The sequence below is a fragment of the Antechinus flavipes genome, chromosome 4 (assembly GCF_016432865.1).
Source record: "Antechinus flavipes isolate AdamAnt ecotype Samford, QLD, Australia chromosome 4, AdamAnt_v2, whole genome shotgun sequence".
In the NCBI taxonomy this organism is placed as follows: domain Eukaryota; kingdom Metazoa; phylum Chordata; class Mammalia; order Dasyuromorphia; family Dasyuridae; genus Antechinus; species Antechinus flavipes.
The window spans coordinates 29,990,125-30,013,079 of record NC_067401.1 but is presented as its reverse complement, the minus strand read 5'-3'; the positions used below and the strand labels follow the sequence as shown (position 1 = coordinate 30,013,079).

Sequence of the window (22,955 nt, the reverse complement as noted above, 5' to 3'; positions counted from 1 at the left end):
ATTGGGAAAAAGAAAGAAGAGAACCACTGGTGGATTGAGTGATGATGATGGAAAATGATAAGAAGGCAAGACTGTTCAACTTTCCTTTAGTCTTTGTTTACTGCTCTTCATCCAAGAAGAATGACCTTTGGATTGAAAAGGACAGAACAAAAGAAGACAATCCAAGAAAAGCACAAAGATAATAAAAGACCACCTAGCTGTACTTTGCAGTGTTCAAGACTTCAGGACAAGATGAACTACACCCCTGGGAATTGAAAGTGTTGGGGGAAGGTGATTGCTAAACCTTTATCAGTGATTTTGAAAAATTATGGAGAGTGGGAAATATATTGAAGGCTTAGAGGAGGGAAAATACCATCCCAATTTTCTAAATAGAGAAGATGCATTCATTCAAATTATGGTCAAGTGAATTTGACTTCAACTCAAGTACCTAATTCATGGTAGGCGTTTGCTGTTCAGTGGTGTTTGAGTCTTGGTGATCCCATTTGGGATTTCTTGGCAAACATACTGAAGTGATTTATCATTTCCATCTCCAGCACATTTGACAGGAAAGGAAATTAAAGCAAACAGAGTTACATGACTTGTCCAAGATCACATAGCTAATGAATGTCTGTAATCAGATTTGGACTCAGGAAAATGAGTGTTCTTGACTCTAATCAGAGCACTCTACCATCCAAGTAGCCACTTAACAAATGTTAATTGACTGACTGACAATTCCTGGTTAAATTAGAGGTCATATATTTAAAGGAGCAGTTATTGAAAATCTAGAAAAGGGCCATCATGAAGAACTAGCATGGCTTCTTTTTTGAGCATAAATCATGCCAGTTTCTTTTCCTTTCTTGATAGTGTTACTAGATTAGCAGATTGAGGGAATTCTGTAGATATGGTTTAACTAAATTTTAGCGATGAATTTGATTTTTAAAAAAAATTATCTTATGCTATTTTTATGGATGAGATAGAGAAGCGTGGGCTAAGCAATATGATTAGGCAGAAACGTTGGTGGTAGAGTGGTTAGAACAGTGGACCAGAAGTCAGGGAGATCTGAATTCAAATAATCTCACATTTAACTAGCTAGGTGAAGTTGGGCAAGTCCCTTAACTTCTGCCTGCCTCAGTTTAATCAACTGTGACATGAGGATTATTGTGAAGATCAAGTAAGACCATATTTATAAAATGCTTAGCACAGTACCTGGCACATTGTAGGCTTCTAATAAAGGCTTGTTTCCTTCCTTTCTCTTCAGTTAGAATAATTTAGAATTATTTGAACAGCCAGATCCAAAGAGCTTTGTGCCTGATGTCAACTTGAAAAGAGGTCTCTAGTGGAGCACTCCGAGAACCTGTCTTCAGCCTTATGTTGCTCAGTGTTTTAAATTGATGACTTGAATTAAGGTTTAAATAGTATACTTCTCAAATTTACATATATCCAAAGCAAGGAGGGACAGCTAATAAGCTGCATGATTCAATTAGAATCCCCAAATATCTCAACAGATTAGAATGTTGGAAGATGAAATTTAATGGGGGGGACAAAGGTAAAGCCTTGAATTTGGGTGCAAAAAGTCAACTTCATTAGTACGTGATGGGAGAAGGGGGATTAGATAATGGACAAAGATCTTGGGGTTTTGGTGAATTGTTAAATTTAGAATCACAGCTAGGTGGTGCCATAATGCACAAAGTGCTGGACCTGGAATCAGGAATTCCTGAGTTCAAATGGAACCTCAGACACTTATTAGCTGTCTCACACATTTAACCCTGTCTGCCTCAGTTTCCCGATCTGTCAAATGAACTAGAGAAGGAAATGACAAAACACTCCAGTATCTTTGTCAAGAAAACCCCAAATGGGGTCATGAAGAGTTATGACTGAAACAGTCTCCATCTATACAATGGGGAGAACAGTTACAGCCCATCCCCACCTAAGAGGCTGAAACGTGTGAAAGATTTGGGGCATCCATCAGAAATATATAGATAGGGCAATATATATAGATAAAGCATTTATTAAGTACTTAATATGTGCCAGGCACTATATGCTAAGTGCTGGGGGTACAAAAATAGGCTACAGAAAGAACTGAGTAAGTACTTTATCATATTACTCCATAGTTGCCTCTGTAATACTGGTGAGATTACTGTTATGCTATTAATAATTATTAGTGTTTCTTTATTATTATTCATTTGACTTTGGAGCTTCAGCTCAGGTCTAAAGGGACAGAGGCACATGTGCCTTAGCCTTAAAGGGGACCTAGGAGTTCACAATCTTTACGAGTTTTCTCTTGGGCCCCAAGATAGATTTAGTCTATTGTATTAGTTACAATAGAGTCTTTCTCTCTGTACCATCCTGTGTGCCGACTCTCCCTAGGACATTCTGGGGGAGGCAACAGGACATTTGGATCTTTATCTCTGTCTGTTCCACATGGTTCTGCCTTGAGTGTGTCCAACCTTGGGAGTGTGGCTGCCATCTTTTAGCCTCCAGTAGTCATGCCTTAGCCATATAGTGTCAACAAGGGCCCATTCCTCTAGAGCCCAGTGGGGAGAATATAGACAGGAGAGTTTTTACTAGGGCTACATGGAGAATTGAGAACCAGACTCAAGTATTGGGTTTCTCTCTCATTTTGTGCCTTGAATGGTGGGATGGTGGAAAGTCTAAAGAATCTGCATTCAGGACACTTGGATTCGAATACTACCACCATTTTGCATCTGTAGGATTTGGGGCAAATCATGTATATCTCTGGGCCTGTTTCCTCATCTCTACAATGAAGGATTTGGATGATATGACTTCTGAGACCCTCTCCAGCTCTAGAGCTCTTATCTCTAGGAGATCCGAGTTATCCCAGTTGGTGTCTCCTACAACCTGACCGCCGCTCAGTTAGGGGTGGTCATAGACTCTGGTTAGAACATTAAAGAGAAAGTCAGAATCTGTAGCTTTTCCCCCTGATGCTTTTTTCCCTTTTATAGTCCTTACCGATCCAGTTTTGTTATTTTAAAGTTGTTTCTGACTTTTTGTGACTCCCATTTGGGGTTTTCTTGGCAAAGACACTGGAGCGTTTTGTCACTTCCTTTTCCAGTTCATTTGACAGGAAACTGAGGTAAACAGGGTTACATGACTAGCCCAGGGTCATTTAGTTAGCAAGTGTTTGAGGCTGGATTTGGATTTAGTTCTTCCTGACTCAGGCCAGGGTCTCTACCCACCGCACCACCTAACTATCCTAAGTATCCTAAATTGGGCCTATATAAGGACTGTGTGGGGAATATGAGTCTGTATTCTGGGAGTGAATGGGACAAGGAAGGGGCAAAATTGGGGAAGAGATGGGGATCTGGTTTCACATTCTGTCCTGGAGGATCTGACTTGGGGACATATTTGCCATCTTTCCTTCCCTTCTCATTCACTGGGGCTCCTTGGGTGGGTGGAGATGGACGGGGATTGAGGAGCAGGAGGCTAGACTCTGTCATTTGGGCCAAACAAAGTCCCCTGTACCCATGGTGGGTAAAGTGCCATTCCCTTCTTAATTTGCCTCCTGTTGCCATGGTAGCAGCTCACCAGGGAATACTTCACCACAGTCTGTTGTTATTTTCCCATTTATATCTCTGAGGCTGAGTCCTGGACCAGGTATGGGGTGAAGGGGGAGGAGGGTTCCAGAAGTAGCCTCTTCCTTTCCATCGCCCACTGGTAGCTGAGGAGGAGGGACTGGCAAGGAATCCTTGGAGATTATAGCAGCCCAGAAATCAGGCAGAGGCAGAGAAATGGGTGACCCAGGCCCCAAGAAAGGCACAGGGTCAGAATCTGGGGACCGATGTAGCATTCTGTCCCTCTTTTCTAGGCTGTCCAGGCAAATGGGCATTTGTGCCTAGGGCAGGGGGCTTTCAAGTATGTGGCTTTCTCTCCCGTCCACTTGGAGGAGAAGCTGAGTCTCCCTGTTGGGGATATTGGGGGGAGGCTTCATTTTCTGCCGTCCCATTCGTCCTCCTTAGTTTGGCACCCAGGCTTTAGGCAGCCTGGCATCAGCAGCCACACAGTGCGTGGGCCTCAGGCTCCTCCTGTTCCCATCTCCAGGATCAGGGCTAATTACAGTCTGTAATTAGGGGAATTACACTCATTACAGAAAGAGCTGATCATTGACAAAAAAAAAATGCTCCACACAACACAACTTGGGCTATTGGAGGGATGGGCTTTGAAGAGGAGAGAAAGGAGGCATGTGGAAGCTTCGTCCACCCCTGGCAGCACCCACGTGTGCAGCCTTACCCCCCCCAGCCCAGAGTGTTGCCTTCCCCGCTCCCCCAAAGGCTTTGCAGCCCTGGGTTCTATTCAGCTGCCTTTGTCTGGGCAAACAGAGGGAAAGTTCCATGTTTTGTGCAAAGGAATTTGCAGGGACAATGAAGGTCAGAGCTGCGTGAAATTATACCCGCGGCTGGTGGAGAATTGATGTGCCATTAAGGAGGCAGGAGCCAGGCAGCTTCCACGTACAGAGAGCTCCAAAGAGCCCCCTGCTCTTGCCCCTCTGCGGACCCCACTTCCTCGGCACCCCCACCTTTTCCTTCCCAGATAACACTGCCCTGCCGTGCGTCCCCTTCCATGTGGGCCCTCCCGAAGGGCTCTCATCGCCCTGTGTGAGTTGGCAAGGTTGTGTCTATCCTGGGAAAGGAAAGGGGGTGAAGCTATCCCCTAATTCTCCCCAACTGGTGGCTCCGAGGGCCTGGCTCTCCGGGATCAGATTTTATGCACCCTGGTCTCAGCCCAGGGGAAGAGTGGCCCTGTCAGCGAGTGCCTAGCGATGCCCCCCTCTGCTGTGGCACAGCCCCGGGTTGTGGAGGTGGCCGTTAATGATGTTAAATGATCCGGTAATTGCTCACACCAATTATCTCCCCATTAGTGTGCCTCAAAGCTCCCCTGATCATTTAACCCTGATGCAGCTGGTTCAGAGGGGTGAAGGAGGGGGCTGTCGCTCCCTGAATGGGTGCCAGGTGATTACAGGAAGGGATGGCCTCTCTGGGATGGGGAAGGCTCAAGTCAAGGGACCCCTCGGGGGCATTCTCTCCTGTCTCTCAGTCTTTCACAGGCAATAGGCTGGACCCTTCATACCCTGACATCGGTGGGTGTTAATTAACCAATGTACTGTGTCCATTGCTAAATAGGATCCTCTGGAAAGTGGGGCAGACTTAGGGGGGGCAGTATAATGAGAGTCCAAGAATACCACGGGCTCCCAGAATTACAACTGAAGGCAAGGAAGGACTCACTGCTGTCTGCAGTGGTCCTAAGTAGAGCCTGGGGCCTAGAAGTACCAAGTGGACACACTCAGAGGGCCATCTAACCCCAGGAAGGGCCTGTCCTCCAGAAAAATAATGTTCACCAGGGCAGACAAAGGGAAGATGCTGGGGGTGCCAGACGGCACTGTCGCCATCTCCCCCCAGCCAGATGGCAACTCAGCCGGCGAGCCCATCTCTGTTTGCAAATAACTGTCTCCACTATTTCTCCCCAGGATATGATGGGAGTGGAGGAATCTGCTTGTAGGCACATGACCGCGTGCCACCGGCCAGGTACCCCCCTCCTCGGGTCCTACCTTGGTATCGGAAGTGGAAGGTCCCTGGTCCTGAGGGTGGCAGGAGGCTCTGGAACCTCATGGCCACCTGGTTGGTGGGGCTGCGAATGACCTGGCCCGGGAGCAGGAAGGATTGGTTGGCCAGGGGCAATGGCTCAGGGCCTCCCATACCTTCAACCGTCACTGTCTCACCCTCCAGCAGGCTTATGTTCTGGACCTGTGGGCACAGAGTAAAGCCAGTCAAGCCCCTTTGCCCAACCATCCCAGAGAGCTAACTTAGAAGCCTAGACTAAGGTTCCAGTCCTACCTCGGACTCTGCAACGGACTCTTGACAGTCCAAGCTCTCAGTGTCAATTAAGTTACTGGGAAGGTGCTGACCTGCCTTAGCAGACCTTCCCATACCAACTTCCCAGTCTTATTTAATCCCATCTTCATTCTCTTCAGGCACTCCCTGCTCCAATGGAACGGACCAACTTGTGGATTCATCTCTTGCCTTCGTCACTTCTTGCGCGGCCATTTTCCTAGTCCCCACTTCTCTCTCCCCACTTCTTTTTGTAAATTCCCAAAAGAGTGTAAACTCATTGAGATCAGGGACCTCAGTGCCTAGCACAGTGTAAGAGCTTAATAAATGCTGGTTGAATGGAATAATTTAAGACGGAAAATTTGTTCAAAGCCATTGAGTAAGTAGAAGAACTAAGGTTCAAAACCGGGTCCTTTGATTTCAAATCTGCTTCTCTTTTCACTCTATTGATGTTCGGAGTTTGGTCCAGAGTGCCAAGGAGAACAGATCCTAAATCAGCAAGAGCTTGGATGGGGAAAGCTAAGGAAAAGAAGCTTTAGAAAGGGAAAGCTGATTTTCTTCTGGGGCCATATGCTTTTGGTACAGACAGAAACATGGACCAACTTCTTTGAATCTTACGTTCCTTATCTCCTTCACACATTTAAAAACAGTCTTCAGAGAAGGGGTTCATAGGCTTCAACAGATTGCCAGAGTCTATGACACACACACACAAATATTAAGGACCCCTGCTTTCGTCCCTCCCCCAAACTCTTTCTCCACTCCCAAATCTGACCTTCCTCCCCCCATTCTACAGACTGGGAAGTTGTGTCTTCTGAGGAAACTGTGAAAGGTGAAGAAAGTCCTGAGACTTAAGGGAAATAGCTCTTGGAGCATTCCAAAGAAGGATGGCCATTATCTTTGGGGAAACAGATGAGACAGAAGAAATCTTAGACCCAGGAGCATAGCCCTACATAGTCTGGCTGCTGAAACAAAATTAATACAATCATGCGTTAACTTCATGGATCACTTTCTCTTACTTCCCCTCACCTGGCTGTCTCTCACTCCTCCAGTCTTTGCCTTCATCTCATAGAATTGTTTCCTTCAAGGCCCAGCTCAATTTCCACTTTGTGCCTGAAGTCTTCCCTGCTTCTTTCCCAGCTGCTGGTGCCTTCCCCACAAATTACCCTGAATCTATTTTTGTACCTATTTTGCATAACCCTATATATGGGCATGTTGTGTCCTCAAGGGCAAGGACTGTTTCATTCTTTGTATTCCCGGTTCCAAACACGATGCATGATACATAGTAGGTGCTTAATAAATGCTTGTTGATTTATTGATTGGGGGGGAGGGGGAAAGATGAGGTGATGTGGTTCCTTACTGGAGTCCAGGATAGGTTCCATCTGCATCCGTTTCTTAGCATTTAAATCTGATTCTTATGATTCTAGGTTTGGTATCTTTCTATTACACTATAGAACTGGAGACACCCCCTCCTTTTTCTCCTTTATCTTGTAGGTCCCAATTATTTATACTTTGTCCTCTCATTAGATCATGCCCTCCTCAGGGAAGAGGCAAGTTTTTGTCTTTCTTGGTATCCCTAATGCTTAGCACAGCACGTGACACACAGTAGGTACCTAATAAATGCTTGTTGACTGTCTGGCTGAAGGGGAGTGGGGGAGGGACACACTTTGAAGAAAGTGTGGGAAAGCTTCCTTTTTCTCTGTCCTAAGACTCCAGCCCATCTTGAGGTTCAGAGTATCTCCTCTCACCCAGAAGCACCTTATTTGCTATCTTTCAGTGCCTGACACACAGTAGGTGCCTAATAAACACTTGTTGACTGTCTGGCTGAAGGGGAGCAGGGGAGGGACACACTTTGAAGAAAGTGTGGGAAAGCTTCTTTTTTTTCTGTCCAAGACTCCAGCTCATATTGAGGTTCAGGGTGTCTCTCACCCAGAAGCACCTTATTTGCTATCTTTCAATGTCTGACACACAGTAGGTACCTAATAAATGCTTGTTGACTGTCTGGCTGAAGGGGAGCAGGGGAGGGACACACTTTGAAGAAAGTGTGGGAAAGCTTCCCTTTACTCTTTCCCAAGACTCCAATCCATCTTGGAGTTCAGGGTGTCTCCTCTCACCCAGAAATATCTGGATTCTTTCACTACCTTTCAGTATCTGACACACAGTAGGTGCCTAATAAATAGTTATTGACTGTCTGGCTGAAGGGCAGTGGGAGAGGGAAACACTTTGAAGAAAGTGTGAGAAAGCTTCCCTTTCCTCTTTCCCAAGACTCCAATCCATCTTGGAGTTCAGAGTGTCTCCTCTCACCTAGAGATATCTGGGTTCTTTCACTACCTTTCAGTGTCTGACACACAGTAGGTGCCTAATAAATACTTGTTGGCTGTCTGGCTGAAGGGCAGTGGGAGAGGGAAACACTTTGAAGAAAGTATGGGAAAGCTTCCCTTTTCTCTCAGGGTGTCTCCTCTCACCCAAAAGTTCCTTATTTGCTACCTCTCAGTTAACTGCAGCTCCCTGGGAGCAACGACCTGGATGTCCTTCCTCTAGGATTCTGCCACCTAGTGTGCCCCACCTCCTTTCCCCATTGTGCCCGTTTCAGCAGCAAGGAATATCTAATCAGCTTCCAGCTGCCCTGGCCCCCTGGGAGCCTGCCTTACTTGCTTAGCTCTCCTCCCCAGGTTCCCTGGCAGCTGTTTTTACCTAGTGTCCTTGTCTTTTTCCCAGAGGTGTAACCAGTCAGGGGCAAACCAGACTTTGCCTCAGGTCGCTGACATACAGTGGGGCGTGTTTCCTCCCTTTGGAGGAATCTCAGTTCCTGATCCCCCATGTGCCCATGTGGAATAAGAGGTCACTGGGGTGACCTTCTGAACCAACCAATCAATTACCAAGCATTTCTTTAGCAGCTGTGAAGTACCAGGCTCTGTGATAGATGCTGAGGATACAAAAAAGGGCGAAAACTTTCTATATCTTCAAGGAGCTCACTTTGATGGTTTCATCTTTCTTCCCCTATATTCTCACAAGGAGTGAGGGCTAGAGCCTCCCTCTCCTTGTGCCTTCATTAAGCCCATTAATAATAATAATATATTTTATTATATTATATTTTAGTATAATTGTATCATAATATATATGTTATAGATAAACATATATTATATATAGAATTATATATTATATAATATTATTATTAATAAAATTCATAATAATAAGAAGCCCATTGGTCTGCTGCCTGGACTAATCCCAAATTGTTTTTGACTCAATTAAACAGATTCCAGTTTCCTATCATCATAGGAAGGGTCGTACAATCACAGACAGAGCTGAGGGATATTTGGGAATCCTCTTGTCCAGACTCCTTATTTTACAGCTAGAACCAAGGCCCAGAGAAGTCATCCCTTCTCTAGCATCACACAGCAAGGAAGCAGCAGGATCCGAATAGTCCAACTGTGGGGCCTCTGATTTTGCTTTCAGCATTCTTTCTCCTGAACTCCGGTTTGTTTTTTCTCGGTCCTGATTCCTCTTTTCTGCAGGAATACTCCATGGAATCTTTTCTTCCCAGGGGTCCCCCTGGCACCTACATGGCCCAGACTCCTGAGGGAAACTGAGTCGCCTCTTTCTCAAGAAATATTGATTGGTTTCTCCAAAACTGGAGGCCCTCAGGAGATGACGTGGATCTAAGAGCTGCCAAGTTGGCAGTCTATCATCAGGAGGCAACATGGTGCCTTAGAATAGAATTCTGAATCTGGAGCTAGAGGGATGGACGCTTTCTTTCCTGTGTCACCTTGGATAAAACATTTCAATTTTCTAGGCCTTGGCCTTTGTAAAATGAAAGGGTTGGATGAAATGGTTTTGAAATTCTCTTCTATCTCCAATTCTGATCTTTTGCTGATCCATCATCGTTAGCCCTCAGAATATTGGGTGGGGAGGATGCTGCAGGTAGGGAACTGGAGCAGAGTTTCCCAGAAGACAAGATGGCCCCAGGCCAGACCCAGAGACCTTTTCTTTCATTTCTACAAGAAGGCTCCAGCCGGGTCCCTTCTTTTATGGGCCGGGGTTAAGTCCTACTTGGTCAACCCAGTCTCTGCTTACCTCCCTGTCTGTGCCTGTCACTTTGCTGGCCAGAAATCTGCCACCTGTCTGAGAGCTGGGCCTGATGGGATGAGGGCGTGGGGAGGAGGGAGAGTGGAGGATGGGGCTGTGATGAAGTCTTGAGGCAATTTGCAGCAGTCTGAAATGCTCCAGAGACAGATTGAAATGTCAGCTCTGCTCAGGGCTCGGCCATCTAGGAGCCGCTGATGAGGTGGCTGTCCCTCTTGGGAGGAGAGGGAGGGGAGAGAGGCTGGGGAGACTGAAGAGGGGACGAGGAAGCAAGAGCGTCCTCTGCCTCCATCTCAGGACTGGGTTGGGCTTTCAGCCCCAAGGAGCGAGACCGGAGTCATTATGGCAACAGGAAGCCTGGATCAACCTCCCTAGGTCTTTACTATCTGCCTTTTGGTTCCCCAGCCCTTCTCAGGATTCTGAGGTTCTCTTGAAAGGAAACCTCGGATTGCCTTCCTATGTCCTTAAGAACCTCGGTGAAGGGATGGATAGATGGACTATTAGAGCAGGCAGCCATTAGGCGACATGACCTTGCTTTAACTTGCCTCTGTCTCCTGGCATGGTTCTGCTCACAGAAAAGAAAAGTCTCCCAAGAAAGCCATCAGTCATGGAGCTTTTCATCAAGCATTCATTAAGCACCTATGGCAGTGCCTGTGACCCACAGTCCATTGTCCTGGCCTGGGAGGCTGAGGCAAAACACTGAAAGGGATTATCATCCGCCTCAGAAAGTTGAAGAGAATTTGGACATTATCTAAAGCCAACTTTCTCATAGTCTATCTATCCATCCATCCGTCCATCCATCCGCCCATCCATCCATCCATCCCCCCCATCCCTCCATTCATCAATAATAATAATAGCTAGTATTTAGAGAGTGCCTACTATGTGCCAGGTATTGTGCTAAGCATTTTATAATCTCATTTAATCCTCACAACACAAAATGGAGTGCTATCCCCGTTTTGCAGATGATGAAACTGAGGTAGGGTTAAGTGACTTGCCCGATGTCATGTAGCTAGTAAACATTTGAGACCAGATTTGGACTCAGTTCTTCCTGACTCTAGACCTGACATGCTATCTACCACACAACCTAGTGGTCTCATCAGTTAGCACTTATTAAGTACCTATTATATACCAGGCAGTGAGTCAAGTGCTGGGAATAAGGAAAGGAAGGAAAGGAAAAAATCCCTATCCTCAAGGAGTTCCATAAACAATATAGTCCCTGTCTTCAAGGAACTTAATATTTCAGGTCCAGGCTTGGGATCCCAGCTAATTATAATATCAGTAGTAGCATTATTAAATAGTGCTTTTCATATACTATCTCATTCATGAGAAATTCAATTTATTAAACCTTTATTAAGCAACTGCTGTGTCCTTGGAAAAATATTGGGCCTAGGAGCTGGAGATAAGGTGACTTACTCTCAAGAAATTTGTAATACCCAGTAACACAATGAGGGAAATGACTGCTAGAAGTACAGAAGGTAGGGGACCGACCAAGGAGTCAAGGAGACCCAAACCCATTTCCTGCTTCTATACAAGTGTTAGTTGGGCAAGTCATTTGCTCTTTCTCAACCTTTTGACCTTACCCTTTCTTAGTCTCATTTTCCTCATTTGTAAAATTATAGTAATCCCTCCTTCCCAGGGTTGTTGTGGAAATCAAATGAGATAACACATGTATGGCGCTTTGCAAACCTTCACATACTGTATAAATGTTAGCTATTATTATAACAACAGGCACCATTTTATTCATTTTACAGATGGGCAAGCTGAGGCTCAGAGAGGGTTAAAGGGCTTTTCCCTGGTCACACAACTAGCAGTAAAAGTAGGGTTTGAACCTGAAACTTTCCTGACTTCAGGTCTAGCATGTTTCCTAAACTGAACAATTACCAATGACCAATGTAGTCACCTTATAGCTAGAGAAGCCACTGGTGGTTAGGGAGTAGGGTGGGCCACCATCTCACCCAGGTTGGGGCCACTGATATCTTTAAGGAGAAGGGGCTGTTGGAACGGTTTCCATGGCTGAGCAGATGAGAAGAAAACCATGATTCTTTTTCTCTGAGGAAGGCTGATGGGGGTCTTGGAGTCAGAGGTTGGATGGGGGTGTGAGAGGTAGGAGGGTAAATACTCCATCAGAATGACCAGATTTGCTTCAGTCTCCCTTTCAGCTCCATGGGAACACAGGTCTTCAAGGCAGAGTCACCAAGGACATGTCAGACTAACCACATTTTCCTTTTGGTCAGGGATTAGTCTCTCAGAAAAGGAGAATCTGGATTTCAGCAAGCTGGAGCTCCTCATACGACCCAAGAGACATGGGCTGGGTGGGTAGGAGGATTTGGAACTGATTGGATGGTAGACCCCAAAAGTCCTCAATAATGGGCTTGAAGATAGGAAGAGGAAAAGAGGATTAGCTCTGGAATGAGAGGAGTTGGGTAGTTCCAATCCCACTTCTGACCTTGGGTAACCTTGACCATGGCTTCATTTCCCTGGGCCTTGGCTTCTCCATCTATAAAAGGAGGGGGTTGTACAAGAGATCCTTCCAAGTCTTCTCTTTTCCTTGATCTGCGAACCTCTGCTGGCCTTCACCTTCCTGGACCTTGGTTTCCTTATCTGTGAAACGAGATTCCTGGACTAAATGACCTCCAAGGTCCATTCCACTCTAGACCCATGATGTTGTGAGCCGTTGATTGGAGGGAGAGGCCTTTTTCCATAGGATGGGCTAAGATAGACCTTCGCATCCAGCTGGCATCTAGCCTAGAGCATGAACACAGCATGCCAACGGTGCCACCTGCAGTATGTGGGGGCAAACATAGCCAAGAGGGAAAAGGGTGGGAGGGTAGAGAGATCTGGGCAGCTGCATCTAGGCTGCCAGATGGCCTCAGAACCCAGCCAAGTAGAGGAAGGGAGCCGGCACTGAGCACGTTTTTGGAATGCCAAGCATGAGGAGGGGGTGGGCACCTGGCCCTGGCATGCAGATGGAACTGTAGCCTCCAAAGGGGAAATCATGATCATGGAGTAAGGGGTGTCAACTGGCTGCCCTCTGGTGAGGGAAATGAGATGGCGACTGGCATGGGAAGGTGTGTTAAGGGTTGGTGCCCACCCAAATACCCACAGTACCCACCAGAAACTTATGGGTCTGGGCTCTCATCTCTCACCTCATGAAAGAAGCTTTGCTAACATGCCAGGATGATACCCTGATGCCTGCCTGTCTGGAGAGAATCTGATTTCCTCGCTAATTATGACCAAAGAGTTTCCGGCAGCCTGTGGGTTCAGCCCTATCCTTGCATGGAGGCCCCATGGCTTTCTTCCCTTACCATTTTGGTGCCAGTTCTTCAAAAGATGGTGGGGATCCAGGGATGCGGGATGCCATCAAGGTTACCCAGGGTCCCTGGGGAGAAGATGCCCCCAAAGGTCTAGCTAGGTCTGGGAGAGATTTGAGGGGACAAAGATGGGAAGGGAGATGTGTTGAAGACAGAAAACAAGGGATTCTGAGTTCAAATCCCAGCTCATTTATTTATTACCTATTTAATTTTGGGTTGTTTTCTTTTCTAGGTCACAATTTCCCCTTCTATTAAATGAAGGAGTTGGATTAAATAATCTTTAGGTCCCTTTTTGCTTTCTCTCTCTCTCTCTCTCTCTCTCTCTCTCTCTCTCTCTCTCTCTCTCTCTCTCTCTGTCTGTCTCTCTCTGTCTTTCTCTCCCTCTCTCTCTGTCTTTCTTTCTCTCTCTCTCTCTGTCTCTCTGTCAATTTATCTGTGTCTCTGTCTCTGTTATCTCTGTGTCTCTGTTCTGTCTCTGTCTCTCTGTCTCTGTTCTGTCTCTCACTCATCTCTGTCTTTGTCTCTGTCTTTCTCTATCTCTCTGTTTCAGTTTCTATCTCCCTGTCTCTGTCTCTTTCTGTGTCTGTCTCTTTTTTTTCATACTAGACATATGATTTTTATTGGCACAGGAAATGCCCTCTCCCAACGCAGCTGCCTTCCCCCTGAGTAATTTGTACTCTTTGAGGGCTGCTTGGGGCCCTGGGAGCGCAAAGTTAGTATGTGGCAGAAGCAGACTTGAACCAGGGACCAGTCCTCTCCACTGTCCTAATTCTATACGTACCACTTACCAGTCAGTAAATTAAGTAGGAGAGGAAGTGGGGCAGTTGTTGACTCTACCTCCCAGGAGGTTGGGGTCCCAGAGCATGAAGGAAGGGATAGGGAGGATCGTAGCAGGGGCTGCCATCCGGTTGTAAAATAAAAGATGGTTAACTGCATTTTTTTTCTATTGTGGTAAGAGCTTTGGAAGTGCTTCCTGGTTCAGAGAGGGAAGGGAGCTTTAACTGACCAGCTGAATGAGCTCCCTGGAGCTCCATGTCCCATCCTGTCACGTGCCTTGTGATGACAGTTTCCCTGGAAGGGAGGGTACCCTGTTTGCTCCCCTGTCTCCACATTTAGGGTTTTAAAAATTTTCTTTTTTTCTAACTATATGTAAAAAAATGTAACATCTTTTTTCCTTTTTAATTTTGAGTTCAATATTGTCTCCTCCCTCAATGCGAAGCTAAGCAATTTAACCTATATGGCCACCCCATCTTTGTTACACTTCGGAAATTGGTTCATCCTGGTGCTGATTGGTGTGACAACTTAAGCAGCTTTGTATAAGACTTACTGATGCTATAGAAACATGATTTATTGTTATTATTCTATTATTGTTCTGGACCTATGATTTCATTAGTATAGGAATCTTCCAGAACATTTTGCAGGTGCAAATCACTGTAAAATTGTTTTGTAATTTATTGTCTTAGTTGCCTCTGAGAAATTGTGACTTGTCCAAGGTCACGTAGCTAGTTTGTGGCAGAGATGGGATTTAATACCCTCCTTCAGACTCCCAGTCACGTATTCTTTATGAGAGGTTATATCTTTTGGTGTTCTATTATCAGGAGATTTAATATAGGTAGACATCTCTGGCAGGCTTGATGGAGTAAAGAAACAAACAAAAAAAAAAAGGCGGGAGGGAGGGGATTTCACAAAAAGCCCTTCCTCTCCCAATCCTGTACTCTGAAGGGTACGTGTGAAAGGGGAGAAGAGCCGAGTCCGGTTTTCTTGAATGCAAATATAATAAGTGTCATTATTTTTTAGTGCAGGTTTCTGACGCTTACATCCCATCGACCACTGGGCTCCCCAACTTCAACTTCCGGCTGACTGTATAATAAGCATCCCTCCCTCATTAGACCAACCAAAGGACTATGGGACTTATAAATAGAGACACCATCTAAACTAGGGATTCTACGCCTTTTTGTGACTTGGAACACCCCTGGACCCCAGTTTGGGGAAAACTACGGCCTCCTTCTCAAAATCATGGTTTTAAATGCACAATATAAAATACGTTGGATGACAAAGGAAACCGATTCTATTGAAATTGTTAATCAAAATACTTTTAAAGAAGTTCACAGATTCCATGTTAAAAATGCTTCTTCTGAATCAATCCCCTTATTTTACAGATAAGGAAACCAAGGTTTGGAGAGACTCGCTCAATCAAAGTTACCAGAGAAGTCACCATCTGCCATGACACTCAATGGCCCCCTTCTGAGTCCCATTTTGTTTCTCAATCCCCCATCCTCAACCTGCTAACTTCCATGCTGAGAAGGTCCCTCTGTATAGTCCCATCTGTACAGTCAACTGATTATCTTTCCATTAACTTCTCAACAAGGGGAAGGGGAGGAAGGAAAGAGTGGGGGAGTGGGCTTCTGCCTGGCATTTTAGAAATACCAGTCTGGGGGACGTGGCAGTTCTTAATTTTGTTGTTGCTTGGTAACGGTTTTTGAATTCTGATGAAAAAACTGTGTATCACACTCACACACATACATAGGCTACTTGCGAGGGAACTCACTATACCTACGGCATAGGAGACAGGGAGAGCAGAGCAGAGGAGAGGAGAGTCCCACATCTCTGCCAGCTTTGGGAACAGGTTCTGCTGCTTTTCTTTTTGCCCAGGACCCAATGGGGCAGGAACGTGTCTCAAAGTAGGACCAGGAGTTAGGAAAAGGGGCTTCCGGTTGGACCTAGCACTCCCTCCCTTCCCCCACACCTGCAGCTGGCTTGTTCTACCCAGAGAAACACAGCCGGTGCCACCTCTCATTAGGTGATGATTTTACATTAATTACGTTAATTAAGCAGCACTGAGTGCTAATGGCTTATGGTGGGAGAGGGTGTCTGGGTAACCCCTGCTACTAATTTCCCTCTCAGGCGATTGCAACAAGATTGCAGGACTTGGTTCAGAAGAGGAATGACCTGTGTTCAATAGGAAAGGGGGTGATAAGACAGGATGGCTGAGGCCTGGGGTCAGGCCTGACTGCCCCCTCCCCAATTCCTACCAAGATCCTAACTCTGACTTTTTTCCAAGCTATATTTTAGCCTCTGGTTTTGAGTACCCGTATTCTCAGTACACCGTGGAGTTGGGACTTAGCTCCTTGAAGATGGATGAATAGAAATCTACTTTATTCCCAATGGAGAGGGATTTTCCATTGGGAGAGGGATCATGGATTCTAGAGGTGGAAGCTTCTTCATTTTACAATCGAGGAAACCGAGGTTTGGACTTTAAGCGGCTTGGCTTTGGTCACCAAACAGGTAAAGACCGAGATTGAGGCAGCATGGACCAGTGGCAAGGGCAAGGGATTTGCAGTTGGAGGACTTGGCTCAAAGACTAATGTCCATATGCCAGAATGGTCTTGGTCAAAGTGCTTTCCTTCAGTCTCATTTTCCTCCTTTGTTAAACGAGAAGGTTGGACCTATGAGCTCGGGAAGGGCCCTGCCAGCTCTGACCCATGATTCTGTGATTTTTTTAACTGGGGACCACAGACTCTAAAGTAAACCCATAGAAGGATGGGGCCGAGAAGCACCCGAGAGCTCAGCGAGGGTGATTGGGGTTGCTGCTAGTGAAGTAACGAGCCCGAGATGACACAATCGCATGTGGAGTTGTGAAGGAGAGACTCCAATCTGAGTCCCGTGGCTCTGGGCCCAGTGCTCTTGGCGCCATATCTGCCTTCATCTACATATAGTGCTTTACTATTTTTGAAGTTCTTTCCTTTTATCCACTCATCCGCCAGACAACCTCCCTTGGTGAAGTAGAGAGTTTGGGGTTTATTACTGATGTTTTACAGATCAGAGAATTGAGGCTCAGGGAGGTGATAGATTCATAGCCCCAAAGCTGGAGGTGACCTTGGAGGTCACTGAATTTCACCTCATCTCTTTACAGATGGGGAAACTGAGGCAGCAAAAAGCAAGGTGATTTGTGCAGGTTGCACAGCTGGGAAGTATCTAAGATTTAAATTCAGGTAGAATCAGGGCTATTAGGACCCAGGATTTTTTTTCTCTACACAAGAGCTGTCAAATTCACACCCACAACACTTCTTGGAAGAAGCAGATTAAAATGTAATTGGGAAATGTTTAACAAAATAAATAAAAATACAACAAATCATCAATAACATCACATTTTAAAGCCAAGCCAGTGTGCAGCCCAGCGGCTCCTGTTTCTATATATTTGACTTTGACACTGCCCATCTTCTTGACTCTCAGTCTTTTGTCTTATTCCTTGACCCCAGTTTTCTTCAGTGGAACAGCTGGATGCTGTGGTAGCTAGAAAGCTTGCCTTGGACTTGGGAAGATTTGAGTTAAAATCTGATATTATTGGACATTATCAACTGACACTATGACCCCAAGTCTTTTTCTCAGTTTCCTCCACTGTCAAATGGGGATCTTAAAAGCATCCACCTTTTTTAAAAATTAAAACTTTTTATTTTCAAAACACATGCATGGGTAATTTTTTCAACATTGACCCTTGCAAAACCTTGTGGTCCAAATTTTTCCTCCTTCCCCCCATCCCCTCCCCTAGATGTCAAGTAATCTAATATGTTAAACATGTTAAAATATGTGTTAAATCCTATATATATATACATATTTCTACACTTATTGAAGCATCTACCTTTTAAGGTTGTTGTGAGGATCAAATGAATTAATACATGTCAAATGCTTTCAACAATGGCTGACACATAGTAGGTGTGATAAATACTTGTGTTCCCACTCCCTCCCCTTTTTGGTGCTCCGGGGACCCTCACTCACCTTAATCTCTATACCATAGCCAGGATAGACGGTGATGTAGTAGAAACAATCCAGGCTGCTGTCCTCCGACGAGCTGGGTCCTTCTGGAGAGTTCAGAGAGCCTTGAGGTCCTGTGAAATTCCAGCTACAAGGAGCTACATGCCAGATGGAAACAAAAGGAAACCCCTGGTTATCCTGAGCATCCTGGGGGATTTCATGGCCCATCTTAGGAAGGAAACTGTGGAAGTATTGAATCCAGGTAGAATCAGAACTATTAGCACCCAGGATTCCTTTTCTCTACACAAGACCCGTCAGATTCACAGCCACAATACTTCTTGGCAGAAGCAGACTGGAAAAGCCACTTGCTTCTTTCTTGGCGTGGGGTGGCAGGCTTGCCGCTGATGGCCCTTATGAGTCCCAGGGCACCCTGGCCTTTGCCTATGGGGATAGCCTAGAGCGAGAAGAGGGCAGCGGGGGCAGATCATGGAGCTTTGTCCCTGTTCTGCCCCAGCCCTGTCCTTAAGGTGAAAGCAAACTAGCACATTCACTTTCATCACCTCCACCCTGATGACGACCATCTGTCATCACTCTATCAGCTAGAATAGTTGATATTCTATTTTTAATTTTTTTTCTTTATTTTATTTTTTCTTTTTTAGCTCAGGGGTCATCTAGCCCAAACCCTCATTTTACAGAGGAGGAAACCAAGGCTCAGTGGGTATGACTTATCCCAGGTTACAGGATTTGAGTCCCAGTCTCATTGCCCTAATCTCTTATGCTGCCTCTTACCAGTTATTCCTGAAGTGTCTCTTATGAACAAGTTCCTGTGCTTGGTGAACCTGCGATCTCAAACTTTCTTACCAGTCCTTATTAGGGCCAAGATGCTTGGTTTCTAATAGTGGCCACTAGACTCTATTCTATTCAGATAGAATGCTGAGTCTGGTGTCAGGAAGACTCAAATTCAGATTCATTTCACTTTTGATCACCTAGGTTATTCAACTGTAAGATGGGGATCATAAGAGCACCCACTTCCCAAGGTGATTGTGAGGATCAAATTAGATGATGTCTGTAAGGTGCTCAGCACAGCACTGGTACGTAGTAGGTGCTACATAAATGCTTATTCCCCTTCCCCCTTCCCTGCAGTACCAGCAATGGGAAACCCCCCTGCGTGGAAGCCCCCAGCTTTGTCTAAGGCAGGGGTCCTCAAACTACTGCCCAGGCCAGATGCGGCAGCTAAGGATGTTTATCCCCCTCACCCAGGGCTATGAAGTTTCTTTATTTAAACGCCCACAAAACAAAGTTTTTGTTTTTCCTATAGTCCGGCCCTCTAACAGTCTGAGGGACAGCGAACTGATCCCCTATTTAAAAAGTTTGAGGACCCCTGGTCTAAGGGATGGCTTTGGGGAGCCCTTTTCCCAGGACACTCCCGGGGGGGCCCGACCTGGTGGCTGCACGGTGGTGATGGTGGTGGTAGTGATGATGGTGGTGGTGGTGGTCTCCTCATCATCCCCCGAAGCGGTGGTGGCAGCAGGGAACCCCGCCCCTGGGTCTCTGGCCTGAGGGGGCATGACCTCTGGGACCCACGGCTGGGCCAGGTCCATGGGCACATCATGGGTCACCATCCACGCACTTCTGGGAGGTGCTGTCACGGGTACCTCGGCCTGGGCCAAAGATGGCACAGCTACTCCTGGCCCTGGCGGAGGAGCCATGGTGATGGGTAGGGTAGGCCATGCGGGCTCTGGACTCTGAAGCCCAGCCCTCCCCAGGGTGTACGTGGGTCCTGGGGCCATGGCTGGGGTGGGGTTGGTAAAGATGGGGCGGTCATCTTGGTGGGCCAGATGGGCCAGAGGACTGGGGCTAAAGAGGGTCAGTGCATTAGGCTGGAAGGGGACCGCTCCTCGATTTAGGAAGGGCCCCGGCTTCAGCTCCTCCTCCTTTGCCTGGGTATCCTGGAGAAACTCCTCCAGCAGTGGGTGGTGGTTGAGCAGTTTCAGGGTCGGGGCCGTGCTGACAAAGTGGACCCCTCCTTCAGGCTGTTCAGGTGTGGGGGCCACCGTCAGCTCAGGGTCCATCTCTGCGCTCCTTGGGTTTTGGATCTCAGAGGAGACTCCTGGAAGAAGAAAAATTCCATCTCACATTTCTATGGAGTCTGAGGCTTAAGGTGATCTGTCAGGTAAATACCAATCAGTCAATCACCCATCATTTCCTGAGCACCTACTAAGTGCCGGCACTAGGGGATAGGGAGTGGCCCCAGACTTGTGATTTTACTGATAAAGGAAGCACTAGTTCCCAGCTGGAATTCCTAGCTCCTTCCACCTGCAGTAGCAGATAGATCCAGTCTTAGAGGCAGGAACCTGGGTTGGACCTTTGATGCTTACCTGCTGTGGGATAGGAGGCCATTCACTCACTTCTCTGGGTTTCAGGGTCCTCACTGGTAAAAATGATGAGAGCAATATATACACAATAGGCTTATTGTGAGGATCTCATTAAATAATGAACGCAAAACAGTTTTCCAAACTTAGCAGAATGTAGAGAAATTTAAGCTCTCATTATCAGAACTGGAAAAGACTAAGACATCATTTATTAGAGCTTCCTTCTCTATTTCCACATTAGAAATAACAGTCCCAAAGACAGCAAATAAATTGTCCAAGAGTCCCCTAGGTAGGGAGCAGAACCATGATTTGACTCCAGCTCCTTGGTAGAATATAAGCTTCTTGAGGACAGAGACTGTCTCACTTTTGCTTAATAAATGCTCATTGATTGTCTGATTGGTTCTTTGTCTCTGAATTCAGGGCTTTCTCTGCTGTGTTACAATCCTAGTCTAATCAACCTCATTTTACAGATGAGGAAATTGAGACCTATATGGGTCAGGTGAGTTACCTAGTATCACCCAGGTAATAAGTATCTGAGGTCATATTTGAACTCAGATCCCAGGCCTGGTGCCCTGTGCTCTAGAGTGCCACCTAATGCTCCCTTGGAAGAAACCTTAGAGCCCATCTAGTTCAACCCTCTTCTCCTAAGGACATCGAGGCTCAGAGTGCTCAAATCACTGCTTGTCAGGGTTGAGACTGGAGCCTGGGTTTTCTGGTCCCTTCTCCCCCTGTTTCTCTTTCCTCTGCTACCTGTTAGAACTTCAGTCTTAGCTCATATTTTAATTCATCCTCTGCCCTTTTAGTGGCCATTCGATTCTGATTCTTAGCAAATTAGTCCTTCATATTCGGAACATTTTTTCTGGGTCCTCCATCAGCATAGATCCCCCCTTTTAGGTCCACATTAAGATAAGTTTATTTCACCTTTTCCTCAGAGGGTCCTTTTCCCCCAAACCTTTCATTACTTCTATTCAGTGGTTTATTAGAGCTGGCTCGTACAGCTTGTGAGAGCAGATGGTTAAATTTCCAGGGTGAACATTACACCTTAGAAATCAGCAAACTGCAAGTCAGAATTTGATTTATTGTTTTGTTGATTGTCTAGACTTGAGAAAGTGATAGAGAAAACATTAACAATGCAAAGTAAACTTAAAAGTGTGGCAGCAGACATCCCCCACCCCTCACCTCAAAGCCGGTTGTTAAATATTTGCCAAAAGATCCCTACTTCCATATTTCTCACTTGTTCTCTCCCTGTATTCTTCTTGCCCTTCTTGAATTGTAGGGTTGCTATGAAATGACATTCAGGAGTCAAATTGACTTGCCCAGAAGCAGTCAGTCAGTCAGTTGATAAACGTTTATTAAGTTGGAGATACAAACATGAGTCGGTCTGTCAAGTTTGTTGTTCACTGGTTTCAGCTGTGTCCTACTCTTCACGATTCCATTTGGGTTTTTTTTGGGCAAAGATACTGGACTGATTTGCTGTTTTCTTCTCCAGCTCATTTTATAGATGAGGAGACGGAGGCAGATAGATTAAAGGGACTTGCCCAGGGTCACAAAGCTAGTAAGTGTCCGAGGTCACTCAGAAAGATGAGCCTTTCTGGTTCCAAGACCAATGCTCTATCCACTGGATCACCTAGCTGCCTCTAGTCAGCTAAGAGGCATTTATTAATTGTGCCAGGGATTCAGGATACACAACCATATATATATATTATTATTATTATTATTATTATTTTTTTTTTGCTGAGGTGATTGGGGTTAAGTGACCTGCCCAGGGTCACACAGCTAGGAAATGTTAAGTGTCTGAGGTCAGATTTGAACTCAGGTCCTCCTGATTTCAGGGCTGGTGCTCTATCCACTGCGCCACCCAGCTGCCCCAACAGTCCCTTCTCTTAAGGAGTTCAAAATCTCATGGAGGAGATAGCATACAGCTACGAACAAAGAAGTTGCAGCTGGAATAAATTGGGGCTAATTAACAGAGGGAAAGTCCTAGGATTGGGAGAGGTTTCTGTAGATCATATTTGGACTGCCCAGGACTCTAGTGAGGATCCAGGAAGGGTTCCAGCTCCCAGAAATATGATTAAAAACTTCCACTACATATTCTATTGACAGCTGCCCAACTCATGGTCTTTTAGAATCCTCAAGATCCCTTTTCTTGCAGACCAGCCACAGGAGGAGTTTGGGGGAGGGGTGAAGTCAGGGGAGGTAAGCTTCTTAGGATCAGGGACTCCCAGTCTCAAGGGTCCCCCTGTTCCAGCAGATGCTGCAGGTTATCCAGACCTTCCCATATAGGAAGAAGCAAAAAGAGTTTTTGATCTGTGTCTATTTCAAAATGGTTCCACAAATAGCTAATGAGACGACGGGCAGGGAAGTAGAAGCAGGGCAGGAGGATGGAGGGGACACCAGTTTGAAAGACGATCAGGTCTTCTGCTTGTCTGGAAATGGGGCCGCCAGCCCCTGGGCAGGCTCGCACCCACCCCGTGAGTTGGCAGGCGGGCAGAAAGGGTAGGGCTTGGACAGATGGCACACATTCTGTTCTCAAGAGTATGACAGCTCTGACGTTCCCGGTGACTGGAAGCTCTGGGGAGTGAGAACCAAGAAAAATTTCGCAGATGGGCTTGGGCTGG

General features: G+C 46.1%; 1 protein-coding gene across 2 annotated transcripts in view; it reads right to left on the bottom strand.

Annotated features, from left to right (window-relative positions):
• The window catches only part of SEZ6 (seizure related 6 homolog), a 75,598-nt gene that overhangs the window by 17,438 nt on the left and 35,205 nt on the right, over positions 1–22,955 (bottom strand). For both annotated transcript variants that reach the window (XM_051992275.1, XM_051992276.1), the window contains exons 2-4: positions 19,407–20,075; positions 17,990–18,123; positions 5,543–5,738 (exon numbers count right to left, since the gene is read on the bottom strand). In XM_051992275.1, the coding sequence (XP_051848235.1) occupies positions 5,543–5,738; positions 17,990–18,123; positions 19,407–20,075 (999 nt within the window). The remainder of the gene's footprint in view (positions 1–5,542; positions 5,739–17,989; positions 18,124–19,406; positions 20,076–22,955) is intronic.